Below are 13,108 nucleotides of genomic sequence, written 5' to 3' on the forward strand. Positions count from 1 at the left end.
CAGGCCCAAGCACGGCCCGGGTGTCGTGCCGTACCGGCCCGAGCCCGTCAAGGACCGTACCGTGCCGTGCTTCGGGCTACCCGTTAGAGCAACTCCAAAAGAATGTTAAAAAATCTCCCTCAAAAACTAATTATCGGGAGCAGGCTAAAAAGTTTTAGAAGTGGATTATAATATGTTCTCCAACAGTTTTCCTAAACAAAGACTAAAACATTGTTAAATGCAACAATGTTCTCGGTGTGGCACTTTGGTGATCACCCAGCAGACGCGGGCATTGTGGCCTTCACCAGGCCAACGCTCTCCTCAATGTCATGCTCAAGCACAACATGCTCACCACAGCTTTCACATCCGTCAAGCTCAAGCCCGAGCCTATGTGGTGGCATAGCATGGTCGTGCATATCGCTGAAATAGAGCACTAGCTCGAACGCTGCAGATTGCGCAAAGACCCACCAGTCCGCGTCTGCTGGTTCCAACATAAGCGCCAGGCGTCAGGCGCGCTGCCATCGAGTTGATTTCGCTCTTGCGGCGGAACGAGCAGACAACGATGTCGCGACAGCTTGCACACAGTCGTGGTGGTGGAGAAGAACCGACGGTGGATTGGGGAGGCATTGCTCACACGTAAATATGCGGGAGGAGAGTAGGTGGATGCGGGACGCGAAAATTTTGGGGAACAGTTAGAGAGAGCTGTCGGAGCAAGAAAAACCATATTTATTTTCTAATATCTGTTTTGGGATAGATTTACAGTTTCTTTTGGAGTTGAGACTAGATATATGGTTTTGTAAACGTAAATTTAACTAATATTAAAAGAAAATTGTATCCAATAGACTCTGTAAACGACTCTTCAAATTTAGTGGTTCTCTATTTTTTCATCTTCGCTCTCCAATTTTGGATAACCTGCTTTACTCTCTGTTCAGTCCGTAGGTTTATATTTTTTCTCTAAAATCTATTTTAAAAAGTAGCTAAATCAGTAAATTTGAATAGTCTTTTTAGCTAATTTGTTAGACACACCCGACCGGTTTGGACACGTATATCTCTATCTCATCGTCATCATTAGAAAGGCCGAAGCCGTCTCCGTTCCTCCTCGACGCGTCTCTTCCACAGCCGCAACCTCTATCCCTCGTCTGGTATCGTCTCCCACACCCCTCTGCCCCAACTCAGAAAAACCCTCGAAAAGCGGCGGCGGCGCGACATGGCGGAGGTCGAGGCTCCAGCTGCTGCGGTTGCGGCGGCGACCCCTGAGGTGGCGACGGTGACCGAGGGCGGAGCCGCTACGGAGGCGAAGGGTCCGCACAAGCTGCACCGCCAGTGGACCTTCTGGTACGACATCCAGTCCAAGCCCAAACCCGGCGCTGCGTGGGGCACCTCCCTCAAAAAGGCGTACACCTTCGACACCGTCGAGGAGTTTTGGGGGTACGTTGGCGCTGCTCCGGTTTCCTGGCTGATCTATTCTGTTCGGATCTGATCTGAATTACGTGCGTGTTCTGGGCGGTCATGTTGCTGCAGGAGTTGTTTATACGGTAGATATTGTTCTAGGTAACCTTATTGCTAACAAATCTGATACGATTAGATGACAAATTCTATTAGGTTTTTGTTTATTTATGAGATCAATGGTTCCTGTTTGTGTCGCATTTGATCGCCTAATTGCTAATTTCCTGCGGCTGTTTTTTATGTAAACTGTCCATTGTAGTTGTATATATAAGATCATGGTATGAGAGGCCTCTTGATTTCAAGTTAAATCAAGAACCCAAAATGGAAATAAACTCACTGTCAGAATTTCTGAAACCAAAAAAAGGGAGGAGACAAATAAGCCAAACCAAACGAGTATGTCGTCGCAAGCTCCGGTAAGGTTTTGGGAGCTGAACCATCTCTGGCCTTGGGGGGTGGGGGTGGGTAGTGGCAGCTGGAGGGGTGGATGGACCTACGTTGAGAGTGGGGGCATGGGCCCCCACTCCTGGTTTTAGTAGACCCTTTATATTATTTACTGTAGCTACGAAGGCCCATTAGTTAGTAAGCCTCCATTTAGGCCCCCACTCAGATTTTTGGCTCGGTCCGCCCCTAGGGGCGGCGGGAGACCTCCGGCTGAGCATAGTTTGGCGGCGGGGGATAGGGTCTGGGCTTTCTTTCTATAATTGGGATTATGTGAGGGTGAGCGTCAGCGGGCAGCATGGCGCCACTGCACAGGGCTGGTGGTGGAGGCCAGTGGTGGGGTTGAGATAGGTGAGCGCGGAAAAGATGGTGTGTGTGTGTGGGGGGGGGGGGGGTGAACCGATGATGCTGGCGAGTAGGAGGCGAGTGTTCGGAGGGAGAGGAGGTGCGGATGGAGGTGGGGTACGACAGGAGAGGTGGAAAGCGAAAAGAAGATAATATGAGCTGGGGCTCACGTGGGGAGGTTGAGTTTTATCTGGAGATTCCTCTTGCCGTAGTCACTAGTCAGTTAGTCACCTCCATAGGGTATTCCTTGTAGTTAACAAGTTGTTTGATCCATTAATCATATAAGTTTTTACTCTGAATTATATTGAATGCACTGTTTTACAATTCTACTGTGATAATTATTTTTGGTTTGGTGCTTTGAGCAGATTGCCTTGCTGCAGATATGGAATGAGTCTTCTCTAACCTTTTTTCCTGTTTCCCTAGTCTTTTACGAAAGATATGCTCTGCTTGCATTAGACCCTATTCACATATAGAAAAAGTTAGCATTTTATGTTTAGCCTTAATTAATGAGAAATATCTTATATTAGTTATATTACCTATTTGTATATGTTGTCTTTTGAAGTCAAAACATATATATATATATATATATATATATATATATATATATATATATATATATATATATATATATATATATATTACTTTAGTTAGTTGGTGCAATTTTGCCTTGTGCCTTAAATTTGATGGTCTTGTCTCCATGTACTTAAGGATCCCTTCTTTTTTGCTGTAGCTTGTATGATCATGTTTTCCGTCCAAGCAAGTTGCCTGGGACTGCTGATTTTCACCTATTCAAGGCTGGAGTAGAGCCAAAATGGGAAGACCCAGAGTGTGCAAATGGTGGCAAATGGACTGTCCCATGCAACAGAAAGCCAACCTTTGAGACCATGTGGCTTGAAACGGTACATCTTTGTTATATATATTTGATTTGTTGAAGACCGAGCATCTGCTACCAGATGTTGCCTGAGATGTTCTATTGATGCACCGCTTTTGAATAATGGTTTGAAATATGCAGTTGATGGCTCTTGTTGGGGAGCAGTTTGATGAAACAGATGACATTTGTGGAATTGTTGCTAGTGTCCGTCCAAGAGGAGATAAGCTTGCATTGTGGACTAGGACTGCCAGCAATGAAGCTGTCCAGGTTAGTTTTCAAAACCAATCTAATCAGTTCATTGCTAATATCTTCTTACGCACGTAGTCATTAAGGCGATAAGGAGAGCGACCGCCCTTTTTACCTTTTAAGCGGAAAGACGAGATGACACCTTACTGATCATATATAAAGATAGGAAAATATAGGGCATTAGTCCCAAATAAAAGTTGTATAGTACCAAACAGAAGTCTACAAGTTCAACATTAACAAATATAATAGGCTAAAAGTCAACATAACTAGTTTCTGATATCTCATCTCTCAATGAAGTCTTAATATCCATTGTCAAACTCATCGACAATGAGATCAACATTGTCTTCTCCACTTTCTTCCCCCACCAGAAGGTTCATTAGCATCACTCACATTTATGTCATCTTGTGGATCAGTCTCAATGTGCTTCTTCTCCATACTCTTCAACTTCTTGTGTACACATTCTTGCACTCCTCGTGTAGGGTTGAGTTTGTCCAGCACCTTTAGGATTTTGTCGATGACTAGCTTGCCTTGGAAGGTTGCTCACTTGCGCCCTCGAAGCGAGTCCAATGCTCCAGTAGCAACATTAACGTGATCCCATGTTAAATCAATAAGATCATCATATGAGTCTATCCACTCATTGTCTCAATCAAAGTCCTCAATAATTAATGGGTCATAACTTGCGGCGGTTTTCTCCTCTTTTGGAATCTACTTTTCATCTTCCGATTGTATGAAACATAGACCAAGTCATTCAACCTCTTGTGTAACAACCAGTTTCTCTTCTTTGTGTGCATCTATAAATGTTAAAAACAGAAATGACAAGCTAAGTAAGTAGCAAGAAACATATTAGAGCAACCAAAGTAGTTATGTTGGACATACAAATTCAAATATACTCCAATTCATCTCACAACCGGATGACGAAGCACAAATGCACACATATAACATCAGTTAATAATGGAATAAATGTGCTGAAATAAGCAAGCAACCAATCATATATAGTACTTACGAGGCTTTTTTGATTGAATATTTTTTAGTGCCAACTTGTTTGAAAAGATAGGCCCTTGCTGGTCTTCATAATGCATGGCATATGCATTAATCTTGGACATAATTTCTTCATCAGCCTCCATTCTTGCTAGCAATCATTGAAACAACTTAGCTCTGCCACATATCTATCCTCCTCCTTTCGGATGGCAAAGAACTCTCCCGGGTTCAAATAGAGTGCAGCTCCATACATTAATGGTCCATTTGTGTCACCCATCGACGCTCAATGATGCCCATGTTTTTTTTTCATCAAAGCCTGCTTGTTTTGGGTAGGAAAGCTAAGCCTTATCTTCTCTTTTGCAACATTCATCAATGCGACAACTTCTGGCATGGCTGGTTTTTCATCACCATCAACTGCTCTAAGCACAATAAGAAGTGGCGCTGAAGCTCTAAGGCAATCTTTAACTAATCAACTGAAGACCAAAAAACCTTAGATAGAACAATGTCACACACACCCTTGCTTGCCTGCGTCTTTGCTAATTTGTTGTTGTTCCATGCATCATTCACAAAGAGAGCTGTCAAGGCAAGCTCTTCAACGTGTAAGTGTTAAAGTGTATAAGTGGATTGCCTACCTTCTAATAGCTTAATCTTTTGGGTTGAACTGGTTAGTGCGTCCACTCTAACAGGAAGCATGTGACAAATTGAGTTGTTAGAAGCCTGCTGGACGTGCCGCCCTTCACCTTGGCCGCATGCAGCAAGGGTGCACTTGTCACCCTTGTTTTGGCCTGCTGGACGCGCCGCCCTTCACCTTGGCCGCATGCAGCAAGGGTGCACTTGTCACCCTTGTTTTGGCCTGCTGGACGCGCCGGCGCGCCGCCCTGCCTCTTGGCCGCACTTCCCTTGCCCTGCTGGCCGTGCCACCCTGCATCTTGTCCGCAGCAGCAAGGGCGTGCCCGCGCTGCCCACAGGAAACTGCAGTGGAGCCGTCGCCGCCCTGCCCTTTGGCTGCCCAAGGAACTCGAACAGAAGATTATGGATACCCCTGGCCTCACTCTGTTTTTCTTCTAGTAACCCTACCCTTATCCAGTTAAGGCGACGCCTCAGGAACTTTTCATGGACGCCATAGCGAGCAAGGCGACACATTATTCCTAAGGCTGGCTGAGGCGAGTTAGACGCTCCAGCCTGTATGCTCGCCTTACCGCCTAAGCGATGCTTAGGTGACGCCTTAATAGCTATGCTTATGCATCATAGTATAGTATCTTTGTTCATATATCTTCATAAGGGGCGAACTTGGTCCAGTGTTTTCTTCGCAAGTAGTATCTAAGTTGTGCAAATCCTCCCTAGTTTATAACTGGTTTACCCTGCTACCGGCTTCAGCTTTTGTAAGTTTTTGTATTATTGTTATACTATTATTCTCTTCAAATGCTCAAGTTGTTATGCCTAAATCATCTCCCTGGAAGAAAATTACATAGTTTGCTAGAAGTTTTGTGAATACAACCTGTTCAGTGGTAATACTGTATTCAGTGTGATGTTGCATGAAAGTGGGGACTTGGATTCTCTATTAAGTGTGCTGTTGCAGGAAATACATGTTGCATTTTCTGGTACTGTTTATGTTATAACATTGTTACATGAACACTATTCTTCGTCCTCTATGCTCTGAATGGAATATTGGAAAAAAGAAGAGAGGACACAGAAGCCTTTTCCTTTTGGTTTTGGAGAATCTTTGACCATTTTGTAATTTTTTAACAACCTTACTGTAGTTCCATCTTCTGTGGGGCATGGCTATCTCATTGCACCAACAGTTTCCCATGCTGCAATTGTGTTACTTTTCAAGTCTCCGTTGCCCTTTGTACTCAAAAGGACATTAACGTGCTGTTCTGACATCCGAGTTTGGGTCATTCCTTTTTTTATACAGGTAAACATTGGCAAGAAATGGAAGGATGTCATCGACTACAATGACAAGATCATCTACACTTTCCATGTATGCCTTCGGTTTCTTTCTTCAGCTGCTGCTTATAGCTTCTATATATCTGCTGAACAGTGAGCTCACTATCTTGATGCCTCATGTGCAGGACGACTCGAGAAGGGATAAGCCAAGCAGAGGTGGACGGTACACCGTGTAAGTTGCACACGAAGAAGGTCGTTGTTGTTCGGACTGGACAGAGGGTGAGAGTGGAGTTTTGTGCTGAGATCGGCACCAGCTTTCATTTAATACAGCCTCAGCTTACCTGAGGCAATTTTCGCACCTGTTATGATGTTGTTTTGCTCTCAGATAGGTTTATGTAGCACAAGAAAGATATGTTGGAGACGTTGACGATTTTGTATGCAACTAAATTTCTATCTTAATATGCCCCGATTCAACAGCACCCAGTCGAGTCATTGCGTTCTGGAGATTCTTGCAGCGCATTTCCATGTTTAAGACCTTATTATGAAATGTCTGGCATTCGTGGATCCACTGAGCTTCTTTCTGCGAATGTGCCATATCGTGGCATTGGCCGAAGCAACCAAACATTTGTTGCCCTTTTGTGTCGGTGTTTTATAAAGTACCTCAATGACGATACAGCCTCAGGGCGCTTCCTGCTTTTGCACTTATTCGGAGTTCAGGCGAGTTAACGAAGTTCAGACGGTTCTGAAGAGAGGCCGTGTTGTGTTTTGTCGGCGTGGTATCGCGCAAGCACATGTGTCTTTGGTAAGATGGTCTGGATGGCTGTCCTACCACCTGCCATTTATACACACACTGACTTCACCGTCACACTGGCACGACATGAGCTCGCCATCCTACCAGAAACGCTGAGACGTCACCGGCAACCACCCCTCTCGCTCGCTCTGGCCTCTGCTCCTGATTTGATTTGGACAGAAAACTGGGCAGGGCAGGGCGCGCTCAGCACGTTTGCTTCGGAAACACTGCGAGTGTGCGACACATTTCCCGGCTTGATCTCGAAGCGAGCCCTGATGTGTTTGTCATGCACCTGCCTGCCTTGGCTTGTGCTCTAATCAACGCCGGACTCCCCAACTCACGGTTGGTGCGGGACGCCACCCCGCCACCTTACCGCCCGCCTCGGCGCCTCACCAGTCACCACACCTCGCGCCTGCCATCAGCTATATCACCGTGGCCACTTCCGTGTCCCTTCACGGATACCTCACCCCCACAGCCCCCGGTCGATCGCTCGGCAATCGGCATGGACGCCGGCTCGGTCACCGGTGGCCTCGCCGCGGGCTCGCACATGCGGGACGAGCTGCATGTCATGCGCGCCCGCGAGGAGGTTAGTTCCCATTGCTTTTGATCCTCTGTCAGTTATTGATGGCATTGTCACTGATCGATGATCGCCGCGCGCAGCCGAACGCCAAGGTCCGGAGCGCCGACGTGAAGACGTGCCGCGTGTGCGCCGACGAGGTCGGGACGCGGGAGGACGGGCAGCCCTTCGTGGCGTGCGCCGAGTGCGGCTTCCCCGTCTGCCGGCCCTGCTACGAGTACGAGCGCAGCGAGGGCACGCAGTGCTGCCCGCAGTGCAACACCCGCTACAAGCGCCAGAAAGGTACTAGGCTCGGTATACTTTGGGTTGGTGCGCCTCGGCCTCGCCTCACCAACACTAAAAAAAAGATTTCGACTTGGGGCTGTTGCAGGGTGCCCGAGGGTGGAAGGGGACGAGGAGGAGGGCCCGGAGATGGACGACTTCGAGGACGAGTTCCCCGCCAAGAGCCCCAAGAAGCCTCACGAGCCTGTCGCGTTCGACGTCTACTCGGAGAACGGCGAGCACCCGGCGCAGAAATGGCGGACGGGTGGCCAGACGCTGTCGTCCTTCACCGGAAGCGGTGAGTGGTGTGCGGTTCCATTGACGATGATGCTGGCGTGTCGCAAGATGGGTCTGCTGACCAATATGAGTCCGCGTGCAGTCGCCGGGAAGGACCTGGAGGCGGAGAGGGAGATGGAGGGGAGCATGGAGTGGAAGGACCGGATCGACAAGTGGAAGACCAAGCAGGAGAAGAGGGGCAAGCTCAACCACGACGACAGCGACGACGACGACGACAAGAACGAAGACGAGTACATGCTGTAAGCTCCGAGATTTCTCAATCACTGTTCACTGCTGCGGGTGAAGGTCTCACTCATATATACGGAACAAAACAAACAACTGATGTGCATATAGGCTTGCCGAGGCCCGACAGCCGCTGTGGCGCAAGGTTCCGATCCCGTCGAGCATGATCAACCCGTACCGCATCGTCATCGTGCTCCGCCTGGTGGTGCTCTGCTTCTTCCTCAAGTTCCGGATCACGACGCCCGCCACGGACGCCGTGCCTCTGTGGCTGGCGTCCGTCATCTGCGAGCTCTGGTTCGCCTTCTCCTGGATCCTGGACCAGCTGCCAAAGTGGGCGCCGGTGACGCGGGAGACGTACCTGGACCGCCTGGCGCTGCGGTACGACCGTGAGGGCGAGGCGTGCCGGCTGTCCCCCATCGACTTCTTCGTCAGCACGGTGGACCCGCTCAAGGAGCCGCCCATCATCACCGCCAACACCGTGCTGTCCATCCTCGCCGTCGACTACCCCGTGGACCGCGTCAGCTGCTACGTCTCCGACGACGGCGCGTCCATGCTGCTCTTCGACGCGCTGTCCGAGACCGCCGAGTTCGCGCGCCGCTGGGTGCCCTTCTGCAAGAAGTTCGCCGTGGAGCCGCGCGCCCCGGAGTTCTACTTCTCGCAGAAGATCGACTACCTCAAGGACAAGGTGCAGCCGACGTTCGTCAAGGAGCGCCGCGCCATGAAGAGGGAGTACGAGGAGTTCAAGGTGCGCATCAACGCGCTGGTGGCCAAGGCGCAGAAGAAGCCCGAGGAGGGGTGGGTCATGCAGGACGGCACGCCGTGGCCCGGGAACAACACGCGCGACCACCCGGGCATGATCCAGGTCTACCTCGGCAACCAGGGCGCGCTGGACGTGGAGGGCCACGAGCTGCCGCGCCTCGTCTACGTGTCCCGTGAGAAGCGCCCCGGGTACAACCACCACAAGAAGGCGGGCGCCATGAACGCGCTGGTGCGCGTCTCCGCCGTGCTCACCAACGCGCCCTTCATCCTCAACCTCGACTGCGACCACTACGTCAACAACAGCAAGGCCGTGCGCGAGGCCATGTGCTTCCTCATGGACCCGCAGCTGGGGAAGAAGCTCTGCTACGTCCAGTTCCCGCAGCGCTTCGATGGCATCGATCGCCACGACCGATACGCCAACCGCAACGTCGTCTTCTTCGACGTACGTGATGAGCCAGCTGCTTTATGCTTCGTGATTCATCATCGTTCTGATCTCTCTTCGTCCTTGTGTCGTGCCGCGTGCGTGACCCGTGTCCTCCCGCGCTTGCAATGCAGATCAACATGAAGGGGCTGGACGGCATCCAGGGCCCGGTGTACGTCGGCACGGGGTGCGTGTTCAACCGCCAGGCGCTGTACGGCTACGACCCGCCGCGGCCCGAGAAGCGGCCCAAGATGACGTGCGACTGCTGGCCGTCGTGGTGCTGCTGCTGCTGCTGCTTCGGCGGCGGCAAGCGCGGCAAGGCGCGCAAGGACAAGAAGGGCGACGGCGGCGAGGAGCCGCGCCGGGGCCTGCTCGGCTTCTACAGGAAGCGGAGCAAGAAGGACAAGCTCGGCGGCGGGTCGGTGGCCGGCAGCAAGAAGGGCGGCGGGCTGTACAAGAAGCACCAGCGCGCGTTCGAGCTGGAGGAGATCGAGGAGGGGCTGGAGGGGTACGACGAGCTGGAGCGCTCCTCGCTCATGTCGCAGAAGAGCTTCGAGAAGCGGTTCGGCCAGTCGCCCGTGTTCATCGCCTCCACGCTCGTCGAGGACGGCGGCCTGCCGCAGGGCGCCGCCGCCGACCCCGCCGCGCTCATCAAGGAGGCCATCCACGTCATCAGCTGCGGATACGAGGAGAAGACCGAGTGGGGCAAGGAGGTAGTATACTTTTCTTTCACCATTTCCATTACTTACTCCTACTGTTAGGGCCGCTGTATTCTCGGGATTTAATCGGATCCGTGTCTGCTGCTCCAGATTGGGTGGATCTATGGGTCGGTGACAGAGGATATCCTGACGGGGTTCAAGATGCACTGCCGGGGGTGGAAGTCCGTGTACTGCACGCCGACACGGCCGGCGTTCAAGGGGTCGGCGCCCATCAACTTGTCTGATCGTCTCCACCAGGTGCTGCGCTGGGCGCTGGGGTCCGTGGAGATCTTCATGAGCCGCCACTGCCCGCTCTGGTACGCCTACGGCGGCCGGCTCAAGTGGCTGGAGCGCTTCGCCTACACCAACACCATCGTGTACCCCTTCACCTCCATCCCGCTCCTCGCCTACTGCACCATCCCCGCCGTCTGCCTGCTCACCGGCAAGTTCATCATTCCCACGGTGAGTGATCGCGAGTTGCATTATTGAGTGCACGTAGTATATGCCTGTCATTAAGAAGCACCTTATATTTATGGTATATTGGACGACAGCTGAACAACCTCGCCAGCATCTGGTTCATCGCGCTCTTCCTGTCCATCATCGCGACGAGCGTCCTGGAGCTGCGGTGGAGCGGGGTGAGCATCGAGGACTGGTGGCGCAACGAGCAGTTCTGGGTCATCGGCGGCGTGTCCGCGCATCTCTTCGCCGTGTTCCAGGGCTTCCTCAAGGTTCTGGGCGGCGTGGACACCAGCTTCACCGTCACCTCCAAGGCGGCCGGCGACGAGGCCGACGCCTTCGGGGACCTCTACCTCTTCAAGTGGACCACCCTGCTGGTGCCCCCCACCACGCTCATCATCATCAACATGGTGGGCATCGTGGCCGGCGTGTCCGACGCCGTCAACAACGGCTACGGCTCCTGGGGCCCGCTCTTCGGCAAGCTCTTCTTCTCCTTCTGGGTCATCGTCCACCTCTACCCGTTCCTCAAGGGGCTCATGGGGAGGCAGAACCGGACGCCCACCATCGTCGTGCTCTGGTCCATCCTCCTCGCCTCCATCTTCTCGCTCGTCTGGGTCAGGATCGACCCGTTTATCCCGAAGGCCAAGGGCCCCATCCTCAAGCCATGCGGAGTCGAGTGCTGAGCTCACCTAGCTACCTTCTTGTTGCATGTACGGACGCCGCCGTGCGTTTGGACATACAGGCACTTTTGGGCCAGGCTACTCATGTTCGACTTTTTTTTTAATTTTGTACAAGATTTGTGATCGAGTGACTGAGTGAGACAGAGTGTTGGGTGTAAGAACTGTGATGGAATTCACTCAAATTAATGGACATTTTTTTTCTTCAACTGCAACCGGTGTCACAAATCTGTCTATACCTATAGGGTCAATTTTGATCATTTTCATAAAATATTATGCCATTTTTTTTTGTCCACGCCTATTTTTATTATTTTAATAAAGTAATTAAAAGCATATTTTTGGAGCCCTGCTGAATTATTACAATCTGAAATATATATAAGATTGTTATAATCAGGATTATATATTATAGTAACCAGAGTACGTGTTCTTTCTTATAGATTATGGTTGGTTAAAGTAAGAAACATCCTTTATAATTAATTTGACAAGTAAAATAATCAATGGAGTGTAGTATGGGCTTTCAACCCCAATAATCTTCTATAACTTAGCCTCACATGGATTGTAGGATGATTGTAAGATTTTTTTATTATAATAACCTATCAAGTAATCAATTCTGTTTGGATAAAAAGTTGATTATATAATATGATTATCATAATCATATAGGTACCAGGGTCTAAAAGCTAATAAATGATCTTAAACTATTTCTAAGTCTATTGAGACATTCTTTTTTCCCACTTTGGTAATGGACCTACACATATGATTTGTTGCCTTGAAAGGCCCATGAAGAAAACTGAAGCAAACAAAAAATATTTTGCAAGAAAAAGTTAGTTGATTTTGTCATGTCAGACTATAATATCCCTATTCCTATAAAGCACCACTTTCCAACCTTTCCACCGTCGTCGTCCGCCACACACAAAGCGTATAGGTCTGTTCCTCTCCCTCACTTCTCGCCTAACAAACTATACTGCAAATAAGTTTGTAATCAGATAATGACAACAAAAATATGATAGGATAGCTAACTGCATGTGCACAAGACGACCACGGTTAACCCTCGTCCTTTGGGTAGCTACAAATAGGAGTGTATGCATGAGAAAGCTGCAGAGCCAGAAAATAGGCCCATTGGCCGCCGCCACTTCATCGTGCCAGCCACCTCATCACCATGTACTCCCATTGCGCCGACACAGTGTTTGTCGTCCGTGTGTTCGACATCGTGCCCCACCCCAACCTCGTCTCCTAGGTGATGCTCGTCTCGGGTCTTGTCTAGAACTCCATGCACCATGACGTGCTTGTCGCCTTCGCCGCCATGTGTCGTGCGCATATCGCCCCCACTCAGTTCTCGCTCTCTAGTGTCACGCGTGTTGTGGCCGCACTTTCCACACCATGCGTCCTGGCACTGTCATGTCCAAGGGTGGTGAAGCAAGCCATATAGGCAGTAGCAAGTTGTGGAAGGAAGTGACGGGGGGTGTGCAAGAGTTTAAAGTTGTGTGCATTTCTTTTTTCTTTTTCTCTGGATTTTCTAATTCCTTTTCCATTTCTTTTCTATAGGGTTTTCAAATCCAAATTCAAATTAGGTTTCAAATTCAAATAGATTCAAACTTGTGCAACACTTTAAAGAATATTTTAAGCTCATCATGATGCAACATATCATGACTCATAATGTTTTGGCAAAAATAAACAATTAAACTCCACTAATTTAAGCTAATTCTATTTAAAAGGAAGAGAGAGAGAGACAATATAGAGATAGATAGAACTAATGAGAGAAG

The 13,108-nt window shown here is 49.8% G+C and overlaps 2 protein-coding genes across 2 annotated transcripts; both read left to right on the forward strand.

The window, feature by feature from the left end:
• The first annotated feature begins 1,026 nt into the window (after nucleotides 1-1,026).
• On the forward strand, nucleotides 1,027-6,669 carry LOC100284181 (uncharacterized). Its single transcript, NM_001157077.1, is given in 5 exon segments — nucleotides 1,027-1,407; nucleotides 2,939-3,107; nucleotides 3,221-3,346; nucleotides 6,219-6,284; nucleotides 6,376-6,669. Coding segments are annotated over 5 exon segments (633 nt in total). The 5' UTR covers nucleotides 1,027-1,186; the 3' UTR covers nucleotides 6,427-6,669.
• A 785-nt stretch (nucleotides 6,670-7,454) lies between these two features.
• LOC542685 (cellulose synthase10) lies at nucleotides 7,455-11,557 on the forward strand. The gene is given in 8 exon segments (NM_001112202.1): nucleotides 7,455-7,566; nucleotides 7,641-7,839; nucleotides 7,928-8,116; nucleotides 8,198-8,354; nucleotides 8,449-9,538; nucleotides 9,652-10,230; nucleotides 10,327-10,677; nucleotides 10,767-11,557. Coding segments are annotated over 8 exon segments (3,237 nt in total). The 5' UTR covers nucleotides 7,455-7,482; the 3' UTR covers nucleotides 11,355-11,557.
• The last annotated feature ends 1,551 nt before the right edge of the window (nucleotides 11,558-13,108 follow it).

The sequence above is a fragment of the Zea mays genome, chromosome 1 (genome assembly GCF_902167145.1).
Source record: "Zea mays cultivar B73 chromosome 1, Zm-B73-REFERENCE-NAM-5.0, whole genome shotgun sequence".
Taxonomy (NCBI): Eukaryota; Viridiplantae; Streptophyta; class Magnoliopsida; order Poales; family Poaceae; genus Zea; species Zea mays.